We start from the raw sequence: 21,472 nt of genomic DNA on the forward strand, positions 1-21,472 counted from the left end.
GCAGCATATTCGCAGTGAGCCAGCATAGTGAGTTCTACAGAGTGGGGGATAAGATACAACAGGTGAGGAGAGGAACGGGGCGGTGAGCCTTGTTCTCAGATATAAGAAGAGGAATCTCTTTTGAGAGAAAATACATAACTATGGGGATTTCAGGCTACTTACAACTGTATGTTGTAGAGGGGCTATGTTTCAGTAAGAGATATTGAGTAGATAACCAAATAAGCATTTTATTAACATTTATAGCATTTAAAGACGGTTACACAAGACACTTCTATAAAACAGCACGTTCCTGCTGCTGCCTGGCCTTCCTAAGTGTTTCCCACAGGGAGCTCCCGCGTTTTCTCTCTGCCCTGGGTCATGGGAATATTTCCTGAAGCATTCAGTCTCTTGCAGTAATTTTCGATCATTTCCATTCCCGGTATCTCCTACATCCGGAAATCATCAGGTCTGAAAGATAAAAGAACAAAACAAAACAAACCACGTGTATTTCTTCATGAGCCACTCATTTTCTCCTGGATGAAGACTTTCCACTTTATTTATTTATTTATTTATTTATTTATTTATTTATTTATTTATTTCCTTACTTACTTACTTTTGGTTTTTTCGAGACAGGGTTTCTCTGTATAGCCCTAGCTGTCCTGGAACTCACTTTGTAGATCAGGCTAGCCTCAAACTCAGAAATCCGCCTGCCTCTGCCTCCCAAGTGCTGGGATTAAAGGCGTGTGCCACCACCACCCGGCGACTTTCCACTTTAAAATGGAAGTAACTGTTCACCTGAGGGCAGCACTTCTAAAGCACATTCAAACCAAAGCTTTACAGAAAAGAAGTGACAACTTCAAAGCACTTTACAAGGTAAACTACAGGTTCCCTGTGCCTAAATATATATGTATTTAGTAACTTAAAATCTTCAGTTTCTCAGGCTGGTGGGGTAGCTCAGTGGGCAGAGGTGCTAGCTTGAAAGCCTGACGACCTAGGATAGATCCCTGGATCCCACACCAGGGCAAGAACACCACCTGATGCTGTCAGACCTCCAGATTCATGTTTATGTGCTTTAAAAAAAAAGCAAAACAACAACAACAACAACAAAACCCCCAAAATTCCTAAGTTATTTTTTCCCCTTTAAAATAGATTTCTTTTTCTGTTAACAAGTGGTGTTGATCTGTTCCTACCCAGAACAGCTGCTTAGAAGGCCTCCTGTGAGCAAGCCTTGTTTCTGGTTTAGGCCAGTGCTGGACTGGCTGAAGCAGGATGGGAACCCTGGGACACACCCTCCTTCCCAAGGTGTGCTAGCTCCTGACTGTGAGGAACAGCAACTTACACCTGTGGGAACCCCCACGACCAGGCTGGCTAGCACCAGTACAGAAAACCCTGAGGCTGTCTCCCACATTCCCTGCCTCCTATTGGATTAGAGAAGGTAAATCTTTCTTCACTACCTTCAAGTTTATAAGATCATGCACATTTTATTTTATTTTTTTCTTCCACCATTTTTTTTTTAGTTTCTAAATTCCTTGTTTACATTCCAAACACTTTCCCTTTTCCCAATTCCCTCCCTCTCCATATGTCCCATAAGCCTTCTCTCCACCCATACTCCAATCACCTCCCTCCTTCTTCTCTGTCCTGGCACTCCCCTACAATGCTGGATCAGGCCTTTCCAGGATCAGGGCCCTCTCCTTACTTCTTCATGGGAGTCATTTGCTATGCTACTTGTGTCTTGGGTATTCAGAGCTTCTGGTCTAGTTAATATCCACTTATCAGTGATTCATGCACATTTTATAAGGACATGGACAAACCTTTTGTTTTAATATTGTTTACAATAAAATTGACAATACAAGCATTATTAGGATGAGTGGCTTTTGCTCCAGAGGGCATGCATGAAGACTAAACCCCTGCTCCCTTCACTAGCTAGTCTGGACATGGTGCTCCCTTGGTGTTTCCGGTGCCACTGTACCCAGCCCTTGGGTACATGCTCATGTGCACTAGCGTTATGCGTGCGTGTTACACATTAAATGCTCTAACCCCGATCCCACTCTGTGGGAACAGTCTGAAGGCCACTCATGGTGGCCCTCATTCCTTCTCAGCTCCGCCCTCTCTGCCCCCCTCTTGTAGGCACATTTCTAAATGCACACACTGTAGCATGTGTTACATGGGGAATACGGGTTTCACTCTAAGTTTCCAAGCACCACTGATGCTAAGACTTTCCACTCAGTTTATCTACAAAGGTGACTTTTAATATAAGCATCATTGAGAAAGTAAAGCAGTTCAAGATTAAAAAATATTCACCTATGCAGTCTTTCCATACAAAAGCTCTCTGACAGAACTATGTAAACCCAAAACTAAAGAAGTTAAGATGATCCAATTTTAATTTTTAGCCCACACAGTAAAAAAATTCCACTTCAATGAGAGTACCACACAGGATATGATTATTGGAATTGTGTAATATGCTGGCAAAACTTCAACGATTATGGAAATAATTACTGATATGATAGTATTAAAATAACTGTCCACTTGAAAGCTACGATTTCAGGCAATGGATGTGTAAAGGAAGGATAGTCCTGCTTGCTCCCTTTCCCTCCCTCCCTTCCTCCCTCCCTTCCTCCCTTCCTTCCTTCCTTTCCTTCCTTTCTTTCTATCTTATCTTTTCTTTCTTTCTTTCTTTCTTTCTTTCTTTCTTTCTTTCTTTCTTTCTTTCTTTCTTTCTTTCTTTCTTTCTTTCTTTCTTTCCTTCCTTCCTTCCTTCCTTCCTTCCTTCCTTCCTTCCTCCCTCCCTCCTTCTTTTCTTTTCTCTTTCTTTCTTTCTTTCTTTCTTTCTTTCTTTCTTTCTTTCTTTCTTTCTTTCTTTCTTTCTTTCTTTCTTTCTTTCTTTCTTATAAATAATTTCTTCTCATAAATAAGGAGATATTTTAAGTATAAACCCCACAACCACCACGTGCTCAACCAGGCACATACCTACTTCATATTATCTAGAGCATAAAATATAACTTTGCAGCATTTTCTTCAAAAACGTTCTACACTATAAAGCACACTAAATGATAAATTTACCCATTAATGAAAGAAGGCAGATGAATGGCCAATTGAAAAATGGCCTGACCTCAAAAGTTATGGTTTTGTTATCCATAGCTTTCATCTCTTATTTCCTACCACTATTTTAAAAAATGACTACTCAGTAACTTGGCAAAATGGAGTTAGCATATGCCGAGAGTAGGCCTAAGAGACCAGAGCCTCTGTAAGTACTAAAACAATTCAAATGAAACCCCAAGAGTAGTAGTTTTGAATAAAATGAAATCAAACTTAGTAATCATCAGCTGGCTTAATATCTAGGTAGACAATTATTGCTGCTGTTCAAAAGCTTTTAGTCTCTGGAGAAAAATTTAAAAATTTTCTTATTACCAAAAGCAAAAATAAATAAATAAATAAATAAATAAATATCCCCATCCAGGGACCGGCTTCCGTATTTGCAGCATCTTCACTCCTGGTGTGGTTCAGGCACACCTGTTTCCATCAAGTCTGCAGATTCACCATCAGAATGCTCCTGAATAATTTCTAGTGATTACAGTCCAAAGGGAGACTATATTCTTCAATTATCAATTTCTGGTGGAATAAAAGCTATTTCAAGTAAATTCTTCCTCCAAAAGAAGAGATTTTCTTCTCACAGAGGAGAATGCAATAGTAAGAAATTCCGCTTTCAGTGTATTGAATGAATGGTATTTGAGATATTTTAATTCTACCTTTAAAGTGTACAGAAATTTACTAGACTTGAAGTGCTAAACTTTAATGGCACAGGCCAGCAAGGTAATCACTTGGTGGTTACTGAAACTTAAAGTTACATCAAGCTAAAGTTTATTCATCAATAACAGTAACGGCAGAGCAGCGCCCAGTCCTGCAGCTGCTGAAGCCGGTTGTCTGTAGAGCTTTCCCTGGTCACATGCGTTTCATGCACTAAAAACTAACTGGACCTAGTATCAGCTCTAGAATGCAGAGAAAATGACATTTTGAATGGTTTATGTTAAATGATTACTATACCTCTACCACAATAAAGTTTAAGTACATGCATATCCATTTACTCTTTTGGCACTAGACGTTAAAGGATGTGGCATGACTACTTAGGAGGAAAGCCCGCTACTTTAACGAACCATAAAGACGTGCGAGCGCGCCGTCTGATGAGTATACCAGCTCCAGGGGATACAAAGTAAAAGAGCAGCCAATCCATCCCGCAGTAGGAGCGCACCTAAGCCAAGCAGCTCCGCGCTCCACTGAGAGACTCCCTGAAACTCATCCAGAGAAGCCCTTTCTGTACTTAGATAGTGGAGACCGTCAGTTACAAAAACAAGCTGTTGTGACCAGTATTGCTTGATTTAATAACATTAAATAGGCTTGGTTTTGAATGTGAATGTATTTCCACACTGCTTTGGTTAAACTCTTTAGACTATAACTTCAAGTTCATAAAATGTGTTTGGTGATATATTTGATTTAATTGCATCCCTGGTAGATCTGGTTAAAAAATGCTATCATGATTCTGTGGTCATGAATATAAGCTTATTTCTGACAGTGATTCTATGAGAATATTAGACATGGAATACATTTATGGGATGTTGTTACAGGAAGGCAACTTGATGTAACTTCAAAGATTATCTACTTTTTTAGAATGTAATTTATTATAGCTGAACATCTGGGAACAGCATTCTTTCTACTTAGATACTTGTATGTAAACATCTGTATGAACACGCATGCTAATTCTATGTAAGTTGGGATAGGAACCAGGCTTAGTGAAGGGTTTACACCCAGGCCATACAGAGGTAAGATCTGAAGCTGAGTATGGAAGGTGGCGAGAGAAGGATCCATCCCTTCATTTCTTCAGGAATGCTCACCCAGCCCTGAGAACCCGCGGCAGGTCCGTTCTCTAGGGCTGCTCAGACGAATGGCTCTTCAGTGCGTGCACTGAGGGCAGCAGTTTCTGACACGGATGGCTCGGCTCCCCGGAGATGCACAAGCACTGCAGTGCTACAGTTGGCAGGGTGACCTCGGAGCCAGTTACGTCCTGCCCAATCCTTAGTCACACTAGTAAACGCTCTTAGTGAGTATTCCACATCTTTCTCTGCCTATACTTTCCAATTTATAAAAAATAGGATCAAACTATACTAACTTATTAGGTCCTCAGACGGTAAGAACCTGTAACTACATGTAAAGTACTGTAAACGCTTTTTTTTTAACCTCTTGCTATATTTAGTTATTAATATAGGAAGGCAAATAATAATGCGATATAAGTTAAATTATTCTGGGTAGTGCTAAATGGCTATAAAAACTGAAATATGTTTGGTTTCATCTTTTTCTTAGACCTTTTGAACTTCACTTATAAAAGCTGATGAAGAAAACTAAGTATGTTCATGGATTAACTAGGTGAGGATGTGGTGAGTGTTCATGCAGGGTGCTGGGTGCTCTGCCTAGCACCGAGCAAGACAGGGACAGAGTCTCACTGTGAGCTGTGACAGCTCGTGAGCAACACGAGACACTAAAGAAAAAACACACGCCCAACCCACACTACGAGAGACACAGCAGTGTAAAAGAACTTTCCATGTGATAGCCCAAGCCAGGTAAGGACTACCAAGAAAAGGAAGTTACATGCCACATCTTCTGTATTTCCACAACAAAGGATCCTGGAGACAATTAGACAGGAGATGGCTTATCATAATGGACCTAAGGTACAGGAAATTTGTGTGGAAGAGAGAAAAACGTTTTTTTTTTCTTGGATCAAAACTAAAATTCCCGAGTCAATGGACTTTCACTAGGTGACATTCTTGTCTTCCGATGCGATGTGAAAATGCAGACTCCCCCCTTGAAGATGATGATATGATGACAGTGGAGTTACCACTAAAACAGTCACCCCACGTAAGGTGGTCTCCCATGTGGTATCCAGCGACAGCCCTGCACTTACGCACATGGTCACAAGGCTTACAAGAGCTTTGGAGTCTGAGGTTCAGAGCTGCTGGGCTCCTAAGGGGATCTGACCCTGTTAGCTCCTGCCACCTTTAAGGGCCTTACAGTTCTCAGAGTTCAGCTTGCAAACGGGAGTGGAAAGACACAGGGAAGGTACACTTACGGAGCCCACACTCTCGGGAAAGCCTCCATTTCTTCTTTCGTGTACTCGTCCAGTCGTCTAGGCACTTTCCGTGGCTGAGGAAGCTCTTCCACTAAATTCTTAAGAATGTCTTCTGGTATATCCTACATGAAACATATCTAGGACTTAGAAATCTTAAAATATGTTTATTAGTAAACAACAAACTTAGTATTAAAAACAAGCAAAAGGAATGAGACGCAATCCTTTAAAGCACAGATGAACGGAGCAGTGATGCTCTCTGTAACTGTCCTTCCTCCTGATCTGCCTTCTTTCCATTTACTGCTCCTTATTTTCTGGAGACAAGGTTGTACCCAGTTTGGCCATAAAAATGCTCTAGACAGCTAAGGCTGGCTTTGAACTTATGATCATCTTATCTCAGCCTTCCAAGAGCTGGGTCACAGATATGTACCACCTTGATAATTTAATTTTTAAAAAGTATTAAGAAAGTATCCTTTCTTGTCTGCTATAAAGAGGAGCTGCCTTGGCCCACCCTTACACTCTTGCATCTGGCCGAGTGTGTGCACCAGTTGCTGTATCCAGGGCTACTGCCTTGTAAACATTACTTTTCCTTCTCAGAATTTAACTTGGTCGTGCAGATAGTGACAGAGCTTGTATAAGTCACCACTTAAAAAACTCCTTAAGGCACGGGAAAGAATTAACCACTAGGGTTATTAATCCATGATCCATAGAGAGCTTACTATTTAGCACATAAATGAAACAAAATTACTATTACTTTTTCACAGGTGATGAAACCATCACTGAGGACCCCTGTTTCACAGGGCATCCATAATAGTTTCCATTAAAAAGAGCACTGGTTGACTGGCAAACAGAACGTGTATATCTTTTAGAGCTTTAGCTCAAGGATAGGTCACTTACTGGTTTAGTGGAGGAGTGATTACCAGTGTGTATTCATGCATGTGCTCATGCATGTGTGCATTGTGTTCACTCTAAAATACAACAAACAGGTTGGAAGCTAGATACAATTATTGACAACATGCCTACAGCAACGGCTTGAAAGCAGGAAGCAGTCCTTCCTCGCACACTGAGGTGAGGCGAGGCGCTGCCCTCAGCGCTGCCGACTTACCTCGTCTGGAAAAAGGTGCAGCCTTTGCATCATTGTCCTTCTGTGCAGGTTTTTGGGCAGCATGCCATAAATAGCTAATTTCACAATCTGAAAAACAGATACAAGGAGCTTCACACAAGGTGAGACTCTGGCGAGCCTGAGAGCAGACAATTAGAGATGATTGTGCAGACGCGTGGCTGAGATTCTGCGTGAGCCGGGAGGAGAGAGACTGAGTAACTCACACAGGAGCACCTGAGAGGAGCTTCTGTTATTTTCTACGTTGCTGCTTCCTAAAGGACATTTTTCTCCGTTGTTTATGCAGTGAAAGAGCACATGGAAGGGACTGGAGAGCACCTTGTACGTGCTCAGTTTCAACCCAAGTCAGCCTCCAAGCTTATACATGAGGAACCCATGGGACCTGAATCCTGTCTCCTCCAGGAGAAAGACAGTGAGCTTTAAATTCACACACTAATCTGAGTGTAGTGATACTAACAGTAAGACACAAGTTAGCAGCAATGGTCACAGTGAACATCCACCAACAGCTCAGGACTTGTATGGTCACCAGTGTGTCATATTTTAACAATGCATTTATGATGCTGTGAAACAAGTTCTGTAACCAGCCTCACCTAGCAGCAGGGAGAACTGAGTACAGATATGGTGACTTAATTCCATCTACCTATCAAATGCTGCACTGGAACTCAAATAAAACAGTATTATTGCTAGGAAGAGAAGCACAGTGTGTATAATCACATGCTAAATACACTTCTCCCCATAAGTCATTAGGGTGTCACACCTTTGTGGCACTGCACACACATACACACATAAAGTCACAACTTTGTGCACAGACATACATGCAGGAAAACACTCACCACAGAACAAAAATTGATAAATAAAATGTTAGAAAATTGAGATCTTTCAATGTGGTAATAATGTAAATAGGTTTAAATGGAATATTTTATAAGCATTCACCAAACATTTTGTATTATCTTTCAGTTTTTGTTCATCAAAACTAAAATTAGAACAAAGCATAAAGACACATGTGTATAAAATTGCCATAATCAGACCCATATGTTGCATGGTAACTTGAAAAGTAAGAAAAATTTAAAATACTTTTTACAAACCTTATCGTATCAATATTAAAGTTGAAGTATATTGCCCCCTAGTGTACAGAGTTAACATACCCAAATGAAACAGAAACTAACTTCTCAAACTTTTAAAATACTTATAATTAAAGCTCTAATTTGTTGTAACAGTTATATTAGAGAGCATTATCCATCCGGCAGGCCTTGGTTTTTCTATATTAGCCACAGCAGTAAGTTGAGCACACTACAGGGCCCTGTAACAGTGTAAAAACACACTACCTATGAAACAGAGCGTTACCTATCTCCGACGAAGCAATGTCTGCATGTATGATTCAGATGGCGAAGTGGAACTTCTAAATGCAACCAGTCTAAGTCCAACGGAACCCCCTCCCACATCTCATCAAGGAAGCCTGAGGCAGCACGAAACAATTGGTTGCATCACAACAACCAAAGTATTTTCCTTCCTCCATTTTTTTTTTTTTATGAAAATAAGAAGTGTTTTTGAAGTGCATGTATTTTTTATTTCCTTACAATCCACTATTCCCCTGCCTTCTTTCTGGGATCTGTTTTCTCCTCCGTGAAGTGTTGGGAGGGATAGTGGGTGTTAGAAGGGTTAAACTATAGAAAGTTACATTCCAGATAAATGGAAATCAAAAGGAGACTAATTTACTATATTCAGATTAGGAGAGTAGTAGGCCTCAAGACAGGAGGCATTGCTGGAGATGAAGAAGGCCAAACACACTGACCTCAATCTATCTGTTTTGTAAAATTTTTATTCTTAAATTTACCTAAGACCAAACCTCCAAAATCCTCCAACTGACAGAATATATAGAAATGAACAAATCCATAATCAGATTTTAGTATCAAATAAATAAACCTTTAATCAGATAATAAATCAGGCAAACAAGTTGGTAAGATTAAAATACACTAAGCAAATATATTATATCCCCCTTTCTTTCTCCAAGGTATTTGGAGCAAGCTCATCATATTCTGGGCAACCACAGATTTGGCAAAAAACAAAACAACATAAAATCTTTGAGTTGCTGTAACTAATGACAGTAATAGGAAATAGAATAATAGAACTGAATGGTAATAAACATGACATTAATAAAACTTTGTGTAGCCAGGTATGGGGGAAGGCACACCTTTAATCTCAGCATTCAGATCTCTCTGAGGCCAGCCTCATCTACAGAATGAGTTCTTGGACAGCCAGAGCTACATAGAGAAATCTTATCTCAAAAAAGCAAGCAAGCAACCAAAAACCTCGAGAAACTATGTATAATCCAATGAAGCATGGATCGCCCTGAATGGCGCCTACATTAGAAGGGACATGGTAAAGAGTCGGCACCGGTCTCGCCCCGATGACCAAGGCACACAACAAGCTTACCGCCACTGGGTCTCTGAGGTGAAGCTGTGCAGCTGTTACTTGTCTAAAGCCACCTGGGTAGCTGTTGAGAGAAGAGACATGTTCTTAAGATGATTGTGCTTTTATAATAACATAATGATTCTAACAAATTATATTTTGCTTCTGTATACTATGTTTATTAGTTCTTAAAAATTAAACAGTGATGGGCCCAGTGAAATGGCTCAGTGGGTATCAGTGCTTATACCCAAGTGTGACAACCTGAGTGTTCCGAGGGACCCATAAGGAAGAAATAGTAAGGAAAAATAGTAAAATAAGGAAAAACAGTAAAAAGAAATAGTAAGGAGGCTGAAGAAGTGACTCGGTGAGGGAAGTGCTTGCTGTGCAAGAATAAGGACATGAGTTTGGATCCTGGGAGCCATGGAAAAGCCAGATGCAGAGCAGCCATCTATAGCCCACTGCCCCTCTGTTAGATGCAGAGCAGCCATCTATAGTCCACTGCCCCTCTGTTAGATGCAGAGCAGCCATCTATAGTCCACTGCCCCTCTGAGATGGGAGGTGCACATAGAATATCTGAAAGCAGAAATGCACACACAGCACAAAACCCAGAAATCAGAAACCCTGCCTTAAACCAAGGTGAAAGTTAAGGATCACCACCCGAGGTTGTCCCCTGACAACCCCATATGTGTTGTGGCATGTGCGCATGCCTACTTTTATACAGAAATTAAAAGTAATTAATAAGCTATGCTAATTGAAATATTCCCTTGAGTGGCTATGACTATTTCATAGGTAGTTATTTTTAGAAAACTTTCTTGGCATAACTATTTTCATATTAATTTTGTCATTCATTCATTCACTCACCAATTCATTCTGCCTAGATTACCACCCATTTATTTAATAAGAAATAGCAGTGAGCCAGACAATTTATGTTCCCTACCAACTGAGAGTAACTGTGCGATCTAGGTGTGAACTGGGGACAGGTGGTGGTAGAGCACTTGGTCCACATGGACTTACGGCTCAGGCCGGCCTCTACCTCCTCACATCGCTGAGGGTGACGCCCCACTCCCATGTTCTCTCCTCCATCTCCCAAGTCCTGGGACTGTAGGTGGGTACCAGCAATCTGGCCAGTTCATCACACAGGTAACTAATCTGTTTTAAAAGTCAGTGAAAGATCACTAGGAATTATGGGTTGGTTCTAGATAGTAAATTACAGACTTCCTAGTGCTCAGACTTAAATGGACAAACTGGAGTTAGCCTGGTGACCTGATGCAGACCTAGAAATCAGATTCTGTCAGTGGCTCTCAGTTTAACAGTGAGACTTTTTATTAGTAAAAACTATTATTTGTCCCAACTAATTTTTTAAAAGTCTATGTGTTAAAGGAGAAAATTACATTTATAAGAAGCTGACAATCTAGGGTTGTAAAGGCTTACAACTTTAAATAAAAGAAAACATTTAAATAATTTTTGCAAAAAGAGAAAGCAAACAAAAACACATAAAAGAGAAGAAGAGGACATCCAGTGGCTTCTAAAAGAAATATTTAGGATTACACAAATTTAAGTTTCTCTCAAGTAAGTTTCTTTAAGTAACTTTCAAGAAATTCTGAAAACACTTTATAATGACTGAGGAAACTAGATATTAGGAATTAAACTAAAAAAAAAACACATTAAACATTTACTGAGAAAGAAGGGTTTTTTTCAAACTGATACAACTTATTTGTTTCATGGAATTTCAATTTTAGAGAAAAACACCCGTCTAGACATCTATTCCTATAGTCTTTCCCTTCATGGAAAACTACTTTGCAACGTCTACACTAAAGATCATCTTTCTATTTTTAACAGTGGGCTGGCAGATGCTGGAGCACAGCACCACTTATACTATATTTCAGGGCTTTGGACTGTCTCCCAAAGGACCTGGAGAGCTAATGCCAATCCCATGCAGGGAATAACTCAGTAATGTAATATGCAACTGATCCTCACAAGTGAAGACTGATGATATGACACTATCAGCTCCCCATATGACTTAATTCCACGTATACTTTCTAAGAGTCTGTTTTGCTGTGTATTGGAGATGCACAGGTAAATAAGACCCGCCTGGACCTGAGGAGGGCTGACGCGATTCTCGTCAGCCATGTCAACATATTTCAATGGGTTGAGACAAGGTAATTCAACACTGAAAACAGTGAGAGGTCGATGTCATAAATTATTTGTCAGAAAGGACTTCCTGAGACAAGAATCAGAAAAGTTTCAATGGAAAGGCCAAATTATATAAAATTTAAGTAAGCAGAAACATCATCATAAAGTTAATAAAAAACAAAAATATGACAACAGACTAATTTTCCTAATAAATTAGAAGCTCATAATCAGTGAAGAGGATCCTGGGTGTGACACACACTCCTACATGCCCAGCACTTGCAGGCAGAGGCGAGAGGACGGGGGTTCAAAGCCAGGTTCAGCCACAGTGAGCGGACAGGCCTAGGCTTCAAAGTCTGTCTCCAAGAACCCCAAACAAATAAGTAATGCTCACTCCTCTTTTAAAAAAGGAGGTAACTCAAAAGGGCAGAAACCTCACTATTAAGCAAATGAAAATAATCAGATATCCATTTCCAAGCCTTACTGGTATTGTTTTTAATATTATGGCCACAGTCATCAAAAACCATTATGTATGTATGTAGTATGTATGTATGTATGTATGTATGTATGTATGTATGTATGCATGTGAGTGTTTCTAGAGTAGTAGATTATCTCTGGAAATCCCATCAAAAGACCTATTCATTCATTTCATCTTGAAATTCCTTTCTTTTCCAGAGGATTATTTTAAATGAACTTACATATTTTATAAAGTACTATCCAACTCTATAAATATCTAAATTTTGTTTCACTTTAAACACAGAATAATTAAGCATGGTAAAATATACAGTACACTGCTATATAATGACTAAAATAATTTTTATGAAACTGAAAATATACAAACTTACATACATCCTAAAATGTCAGGTCATGGATAAGAAGTGAATTTCATTCCTTTTAGAAAAACTCTTCATTTTCTAAGATCACATAGATTAAAAGTTTTGACTAGAAAGTAAAATTTAAATACATAATAGTGACACAGTACATAGAAGCATAAGAAAGCAATACACACAAGGTATGGTGAGTAGCAAACAGACAAACAGAAGACGACCATCCCCTGGGTAGCAAGAACATAGGGAAGGCGGTCCAGGAGTTGACAAGAGGCGAGGGTTAATGGATAAACTGCAGTCCTTGAGAAAGAGGGTGAACGATACTCTGTCAGAGTCCGTGCGGAGGCATGGAGGCGGGCCATCACAGTGTACACTAAAAAGCATCACTGTATGCTGCAGCAGCAGCCGTGCTGACAGCTCGGGCAGCACTGTGATTGCTCCCTGGCCAGCGAGGAGGTGGTACCCTCTGACGTCCTCACACTGCGCTGCCTCCTGTCCTGCGTCTGCCCCGCATCTGCAGCAAGATACGGGATGCTGCAGGGACTGGCACGGCGTCTCGGTTACACGCAACATACGTTCTCAGGACTTTTCATATTGCGTTCCCAGTTACTTCTTGTTTTGAAAACTCAGTTTTCAGAGATTTGCCAGGAGCAGAAGTTACTAGAGATGCATGTGAGTTTATTTTTGAGAAACTGTATTAAAATTTCCAGAATATATTTTAAGAGGGCAAATGGACAAATTCTGGCTTTAAAAAATAAAGGTATCTGAAGCACTTGGGTAAGAAAGGAAAAGAACACTATGACATCAAAGACGAAGGTGTGGTCAGAGATGAAGAATGCTCTTAATCCGGAGTGGCCAGTGAGGGCTGGGAGCTTCCAACTGTGTGTAACTGCAGTTTCAGGGATCTGATGCCCTCTGCTGGCCTCTGTATGCACTATGCTCAAGTGGGCCACATAGATACATGGAGGCAAAATATCTATACACATATACATTTTTAAAAAAAGGAGTGGAAGGCCAACATTTATAATCGTAACTTGGATGATAGCACAGAGACAGGCATACGTAAATTCTGCACGTCACCTTAAACTGCGGGTTAAGTGGACACAGACAGCAACACCAGGACCTCAAAATCAAATGATGGAGATAAAATCTAAAACGGAGCAGCTAATCTCTTGCCATTGGACAAACACAATTAAAACATATAAAAAGGAAGAGACTTAATTTAACAGGAACACATATGAAAAAAACCTTAGGGGTTCTGGCTGACAGCAAACACTGAACCATAATACTGATATGACAAAGTCTATTTTACAGTAAACAGCAGCCTAGCTGGGAAGACGGGGAAGAGTCCCGCTGTCCCTGCGGACTCTCAGCACGTCTGACAGTGTGTCCCTGAGGAGAGATGGTGACAGACAAGATGGGAGCTAGAGAAGAGCATCATTCTCTAACCGTCCTGTGAGATTTCTGCATTCACACAGCACTGTAAAAGTCAGATGCATCACAGACGGAGGAAGACTGTGAACTGACTGGTGGTGGTCTGCTTTTGTACACTAAGCTATACATGCAACATCAGTAAAATCAGTATTTCCTTAGATGCCATTTTTAAAAACTCTCCTTCTCCTTTACACCAAGGGCAGCAGGTTTATTAAAGTCACGCATTCCTTAGCAATGGTGTTCTCTTACCCAGTATGCGAGGAGTACACTTTTTGTTCCCATTTGTTTCCAGAAAATGCAATATGTCTTGTGTTTATTATGACAACGTGGTCTCCACAGTCACCTAGGTTTAAAAAGAAAGAGACCGTATATGAAAACATCAAAGCCTTAGGCAAAAAAAATGGCTTGATTATTTAGTCACTAAAAGTGCTAACCACGCACTGGAAATGAAATCCCAACATGACAGCCCTGAACACATTTGGCTCACTTGTGTAAGCACCATGTAAGCAGGCAGAGCCAGCAGGCTGAACACAAAGACGACAACACATTCTTAAGGGCGCACTATTGTTATTCCCTTTACTCCTTTCACTGATAATTAAACCTCTGTACTAAAATGTTTACATTTAAACATTTCTATTACATTTACCTTTTAGTGATGAAACAAGCTTTCCTTTACAAACAGCGAAGACTATGAAAGCAATCTGTACATTCTGTGCATAAAAGCATGAAGTTTGTTTTGCCAATAGGCGAATTAGAAACAAATGTGAGACCTTACCGTCGATTATTATTCTTTTCAATTTTAGAGAACAATGGAGCACTATGGCTTTATGCTCAGCTATGGCCACGAGGCGTTTTCCAGCCGCACTGAACCAATTAAACCTAAATGGTACCCTCAGCAGTGACTGTAACATACTGGACAGGACAGATGACCTGAGAACCAAAATACATGTACTGTAACGGTTTCCTCCTGAAGAACACCTTCAGGTTTGTGTCCATCTAAAAACAAACTGAAATGTCAACATGCAAGTTTCAACATGAAGCTGTGTATGATGTCACTGACAAATCTGAAACACGATATCACTATTCTACTGCTAAGGAAAAAACTTCAACACAAGATTCTAGAACTATATTTTAAATGTCACTAAAAGTAGAAAGTGTAAGTTAGTATACTACTATAATCTCCAAAAACTGTATGAAAAGATTCTATGCAAAGAATGAATCTAAATTAAACATTTTCATATTTTAGATCAAGGATAAAGGAACAGCTGTAGGTAAGGTGAGTCAGTTTTCATTACAAGTGTAAAAGGGGTCTGAGAAGGGAGAACTGGAAAGCTGCTGCTGCTGGGCTGAAAGGGAAAGTCTGAGAGCCCCTAAAAGTGGCACCTGGTGGCCAGTAAAGCAGTTGGGCAGAGAACCAGGAAGGAGCCTGAGGCGCCTCTGCATGCTGAAATGACCCCAGCCTCAGACAGCTCAGGCGTGCTTTTATAGATTTTAAGACCTGGTATGAGATATATTTTAAAGTTGCTATTCAAAAGCAGTGAAACAATAAAAATTGGTACTGGCCTTTATGTTTACTCTCAGTTTTGTAAAGCCAAATATAAAAACCTCAGTGAACATGCTTTCTGGCATCTGAGAAATTGTGTATTGCCACAGGTCATGGTTACCATAAATCCTGACACAAGAGTCAAATCTCAGAGGTATAGTGCTAGCCTAGCATGGCTGAGACCCAGGTCTCTAGTAAAACATACACACACACACACACACACATGAAAGGGAGAGAGAGAGAGAGAGAAAGGGGGGGAGGAAAAATAAAACAAAATCATGTGTAAGTGACAAGTTGGTTTCCCATAATATCTCGCAAAGGTCCATCTGACAAATGAAGCAGTTCGAATACTGCTTATGTTACATTCTGATACCTAATGGCCAACTTTATAGTCATTTCTAGAAGTCTGACCATTTGCTGCTGCTCATTTCTAAAGAAAATCTGTGCAGTGATTATGAATCCCTAATACCTAGTTAATGCTTAGTTACTACTATATGTAGGAAATAAATTCTTAAAAGACAATGCATTTATCAAATGCTGGTGATTTAGAAATTGACTGTAGTGACATCTTGTGGTCATGAGAAGCTTAGCTGATACAGAGTTAACATGTTGAACATGGTGAGGCAAACGTGCTGTGTGATGATATTCCGTGACTCAGTTGTGACAGTGACTATCGAACCAGACTCCCAGGCAGAGTAAGAGGTGCCTTCTTTATGAAGCATCTGTTTGAAAGTGTCAAGTAAGAGCTACCTCTAATTCTAATGAGTTTTGGTATGGGCCACATACTGCATAAGGTGCGTGACTGAGCATGGCAGAATCCTTAGATTCATATTCCATACACAGATTTCAGAGTATCGGTTATTCCTATACTCCACTCAAAGTTTATTACAGAAGAAAAAGCAACTGGATTAACAATATATATATATATATATATATATGTATATATATATATATATATAGCTGAGCAGTGGTGGCGCATATCTTTAATCCCAGCACTTGGGAGGCAGAGACAGGCAGATTTCCGGGTTCAAGGCCAGCCTGGTCTACAGAGTGAGTTCCAGGACAGCCAGGGCTACACAGAGAAACCCTGTCTCAAAAAACCAATCCAACCAACTGATCATCTGAAACAGTTCTTTCTTACTTGAGCTCCATGGATCTCAAAATCTAGCAGCTCAAATGCTACCACCCTAGCTGGGAAGGCGGGAAAAACGTTAGCGGTTGCTCAGGAGCCACAAAAGTCCTGTAGCGGAGATGCACAACTTTGTGTTTTAGTCCGTCATTGGGAAAAAGATAACTAAGCCTAGTCTTGTGCAGGAACTATGTATGCACCAGATAGTGTAGAGAACAGCAATTCAAAACAGCACAGGGGGAGAGACGGTGAAAAGCCGTCAGACTGCAGGGATGCTGCTTTCTAAGTTTTAAATTCGTCATGCTTATTAGGCAAGGTGTGGGGACTCAGAAGAGTCACAGAACACAGAAGTAGAGAAGGCTTCAAACCACAACATTGGAAAGGTCACAGACACCATCAACTAAGATGGGGAGAATTGAGAAGGCTGGTTGGTTTGGGTAGAGAAAACCAGGAGTATCATGTCTCTAACGGCTGATGACTACTGGATATCCAAGAGGACATGCTGAGCAGACAGTAGACTCAGAGTTCATGCAGGTCAAAACTAGAGATAGGCATAAGGAAGTATTATCACACATGTAGGTTTTAGAGATCTGAGGCAGAAATCAGTAACTTAATGAATGAGAAGAGGTCTAAAGACTGGACACTAGGATGTGTCCACATTTTAGTTCAAGGAAAATGCCAATGCCTACAAGCAAAACTCTTGTAGAATGAAAAGTTTATTTTATAAACAGTATACGGAAAACAAATCTTTAATTCAAGAGTGGAAGGCAACTTATCACATCTAGTCAGCTCTATCTTTCCAGGGAAGGATTTTTATAAAATAGGCAATATCTATTAAAACCTCTCTAGTCAAAGGTGTGTCATCAAGAGATAAGCGTAAGAAGAGAAACACAATTTACAGTGCAAAAAGGGACAGCAAAGGAGTGGTAGTGAGGTTACTGGTGGGTTTCTGTTTGGTAATAGCATCAAATGGGGCTGTCCAGAGAGAACTAGTTGTGTGTGTGTGTGTGTGTGTGTGTGTGTGCATGTGTGTATATGTACATATATATATATATACATACATACATTTTTTATATCAAATTCAGTTTAGCACCTGATGAGGTCTTTGAATATGGAATGTGAATATGGAAATAGAATATGGAATCCTCATATATGTACAGAAAGGAGCCCTTACACAGTCCACTGGAAGTTCACAAAGTTCCTTTTCTGGAGTGTAAATCATGGCTGCTAATGATGGGCCTAAGGCAATACTTACTCAGCTGATGGTACACTGGTTTATTTAATCCTTGAAGTTTATTGGATGCTATGACCGCAAGCTTGCCAGGGGGCTGCATTTTGCCATCCAAGAGGTACCACATTCGGGCAAAAGTGGCCCATTGCTAGAAAAGATGAAAAAAATTCTAGTTAAAATGGAAATAATCACAAACATTACTACACACTATTATGTGTATTCTATATTTAATGCCAGCAATTACTTTGAAAAACAGACCATCACTAGTTTGTGTGTGTGTGTGTGTGTGTATTTTGTTTTCAGTACCAGTTCTGAAGTCTTTTCTCATTATTGCATTCAGATAGTAAGGCATATTACACAGAAAGCTGAGTAGCCAATTGGCAACTGAAGATAATTCAAGAACTCAGATCTAGGGGAGTTAAACACAACTATGCAAGAATCCAGGTGTCCCTCAACGGAGGAATGGATACAAAAAATGTGGTATATTAACACAATGGAGTATACTATTCAGCCATTAGAAACAATGAATTCATGAAATTATTAGACAAATGGGTGGAGCTGGAGAACATCATACTAAGTGAGGTAACCCAGTCTCAAAAGATCAATCATGGTATGCACTCACTGATAAGTGGATATTAGCCTAGAAACTTTGAATACCCAAGACATAATCCACATATTAAATGATGTCCAAGAAGAACGGAGGAGTGGCCCCTGGTTCTGGAAAGACTAAGTGCAGCAGTGTAAGGGAATACCAGAACAGGAAAATGGGAAGGAATAGATGGGGGAACAGGGGGAAGGAAGAGGGCTTATGGGACTTTCGGGAAGTGGGGAGCCAGAAAAGGGGAAATCATTTGAAATGTAAATAAAGAATATACAGAATTTAAAAAAAAAAAACCACAACTATACAATCAGAGAAGTGTAGCCGAGACTCAGCATGTCTACGTGTGTGTGACAACTGGGATAATGAACAAGCACTCTACCACTGAGACATGTTACTAGCCCCTCCTTCACACTTTTGAGTCAGAGTCTCACTAAGTTAATCAGCTTGTCCCGGAGTTCACTCTGTACCCTGCAAAGGCTTGAACTTACAACTTTCTCCACTTCATTCTCCAGAATAGCTGGAATTACAGGCCTGTCTCCCAAGACATCTTTAGGTCATCTGATGAAATCTGATGAAGTCTTCAACGTCTCCAAACTAAGGAAATTATCTCTTATTCCACAAGGATCTTGTCCAGGTGCTTTCATATGCACATACAGAGAGATTATATGCTAGAAAAATACACTTAAGCTTGTGGTTTCATATTAGCTATCCTAAAGTTTAAACTAGCCTATGTACATGCACAGCACAAGTTTGCGGCATCAGACAAATACTTTAAAAAAGTTTGATAAACGGTACAAATGCTGCCACAATGTCAAACTGCCGTCAAAGTTTTAAACTGTTGACTTTCACATCCGGTATTTACCTCATTATAGATAGGTAACTACTCCATTTAAAGGAAATGTACTTCAAGTGGCATTAGGCTAGGTGTTGTCTTGGATTAACATATCAGAAACTAATTCTTTCTCTTCTACCTAAAATCTGCTTCAGTTTCAGCATTCCCTATGCAACAGCCTTCCAGTTGCCCAAGCCAGAATTCTTAAAAGTAATTCTTGTTTCTCCTTACACCAGATTCAATCCTTCAACATACCCTGTGGATTTCTTAGCACTCCTTGTTTTAGCTTGACTTGTACATGAGTATTCTGTGTGGTATTCTAGAATAGCATTCTAACTGAATTCTCCCTTTTGTCCTTCAAAGATTCCCCCACCTGTGAACAGTTTATCTTCCACCTGGCGGCCTGGGTGTTTTATCCTTTTGATGCCTAAGACTTCCAGGTCAAAACCCTATAACAGGTCTTCATTCTTCTTAAACAGTCTTAAGCAGGGCAGGCTTCAAGCTCGCTAAGTATCAGAGAAGGCTGGCCTTGAACTCCCGATCTTTCCCCCCCACCTCCCAATTGCTGGGATAACAGGCGTACACCATAATCGCAGGTTTATGCGGTGCTGGGGATGGAACCCAGGGCTTCCGGCAAGCTAGACAATCACTAAACACTACATCAGCTCCATCTCCACCCTCCCCTCTCCCGTCTTCATTGTACTAAACAAAAATAAAACATCTTTCAGTGTTTTTTACTGCCCCATGTCATTCAACCTTTAGTTCTCTTTCCGCAAGGAACAAACGACACGAAAGGGGCAGACTGAGGAGAGAAAGGAGCCAAATCAAGTGGTGGCCAGACTCACAACTCTCTGGTATGTGACTTCTTGGGTACGGCTGTCAGCTTCCCAGAAAGCTCAGATTCTGCACTAAATTCCTGTGAACATCGCTCTTCATTTCGCCAGCGTATTGAGCCCACTATCCTGCCCGAAACGCGCAAGCTCACCTGGGGTGCCCTAGAGAAGCTAGACATGCTCGCCCGACCTGCAGCGTCCTTTAGTTTGCACTGGCTCAGCCGGGGTAGCTGCACCGCTGGACCGACGGGAAACACAGACACCCAAGCACGAAGGTTCCTAGGGCCGTCGTGCGCTCATCTGCTTCCCCGCCACGCTCAGGTCCCCGCCGGCAGCCGTTTCGTTATGAAAGGTGCAGAAAGAGTGGCTACTGAGATAATAATTTCCCAAAATAATTGGCGGGAAAACCGTTCTAGGACATTATTTTCCATCCAACCTGAGCGGCAGGAAACCGGAAGTGTGCGTTGCGCGCGGCTCTTTTGAGACCCAAAACTGAGTCCGAGCGCCAGGAAGATGGATCGGTACTTACTGCTGGTCACCTGGAGGGAAGGAAAGTTTCGATCCATGGCCGGTGCGGAGATCGAGCCCGGGACTGAGGCGTCATCTCTGGAGAGCACCGACAAACAGCCTCGTAAGCTCTGGGCGAGAAGAGGCGGGAAAGACCGGCGGGGAGGCGAAGGATTTGAGTTTTTGATGAAGTCCCGGAGGGAGGAGCATAGGTCGAATGGTCCCGGGAACGTGCAACTCTCTGAAGTAGTTTATATAATAACTGAACTTTTCAGTGGAAAAGACATAAAATTGTGGATATTGGATGCCAGTGTCCCAAGTGCTTGGTGAACTAAATATTTGCCTGGCTGAATTTCCTGGTGGCATGGCATTCCAATTTTTGCTTTCTGGAAAGGTATGCTTTTAGAAAGTAGTATCCCTTGGTGTTCAACCTTGAAGAAAACACAGAAAGAAGCGATAGGTTCTGCAGATCTGAGTTTTACATTCTGTGAGGGAAACATGCCACACTAATAAAAGAAATGAGCTTGAAAAGATTTTAGCTGCTTTTGATAGCATTGCTTTTTGATGTACTTGACTAGCCTCTGTATTACATTGTCTTTGTTTTGATTAAGCAGACATTTTGAGGAAGAAATGTATATAGTTCGTATATACTTCTTTTGGAAGGAAGTTTTGATTTCTTGTTACTGACTAGCATATACAGATCAGGAGACGTGACTATTTTCTCTGCTGTATCAGCACTTGAATAGTGTGTACAGCTTACTGGCCTTCAGATCCTCTGATGCTGA

At 40.7% G+C, this 21,472-nt stretch overlaps 2 protein-coding genes across 3 annotated transcripts in view; one reads left to right on the top strand and one right to left on the bottom strand.

The window, feature by feature from the left end:
* Positions 1-207: 207 nt before the first annotated feature.
* Positions 208-20,808, bottom strand: Mrpl13 (mitochondrial ribosomal protein L13). 2 transcript variants are annotated; one of them, XM_052160588.1, is made up of 7 exons: positions 20,710-20,808; positions 17,939-18,062; positions 14,261-14,354; positions 9,645-9,705; positions 7,197-7,283; positions 6,095-6,216; positions 208-447 (listed from the first exon to the last, which is right to left on the bottom strand). In XM_052160588.1, the coding sequence occupies exons 2-7, from the start codon at positions 18,039-18,041 to the stop codon at positions 426-428; spliced, it is 489 nt and encodes a 162-aa protein (XP_052016548.1). In that variant the 5' UTR covers positions 18,042-18,062; positions 20,710-20,808; the 3' UTR covers positions 208-425. The 2 variants fall into 2 exon arrangements, with proteins under 2 accessions (XP_052016548.1, XP_052016547.1); XM_052160587.1 differs by lacking the exon at positions 20,710-20,808 and adding an exon at positions 20,333-20,485.
* Mtbp (MDM2 binding protein) overlaps positions 20,611-21,472 on the top strand; it is a 73,895-nt gene continuing 73,033 nt past the window's right edge. The window contains exon 1 of the mRNA XM_052160586.1: positions 20,611-20,811. Coding sequence (XP_052016546.1) covers positions 20,694-20,811 — 118 coding nt within the window. The 5' untranslated portion in view covers positions 20,611-20,693. The remainder of the gene's footprint in view (positions 20,812-21,472) is intronic.

This window comes from Apodemus sylvaticus, chromosome 17 (genome assembly GCF_947179515.1).
Source record: "Apodemus sylvaticus chromosome 17, mApoSyl1.1, whole genome shotgun sequence".
In the NCBI taxonomy this organism is placed as follows: Eukaryota; Metazoa; Chordata; class Mammalia; order Rodentia; family Muridae; genus Apodemus; species Apodemus sylvaticus.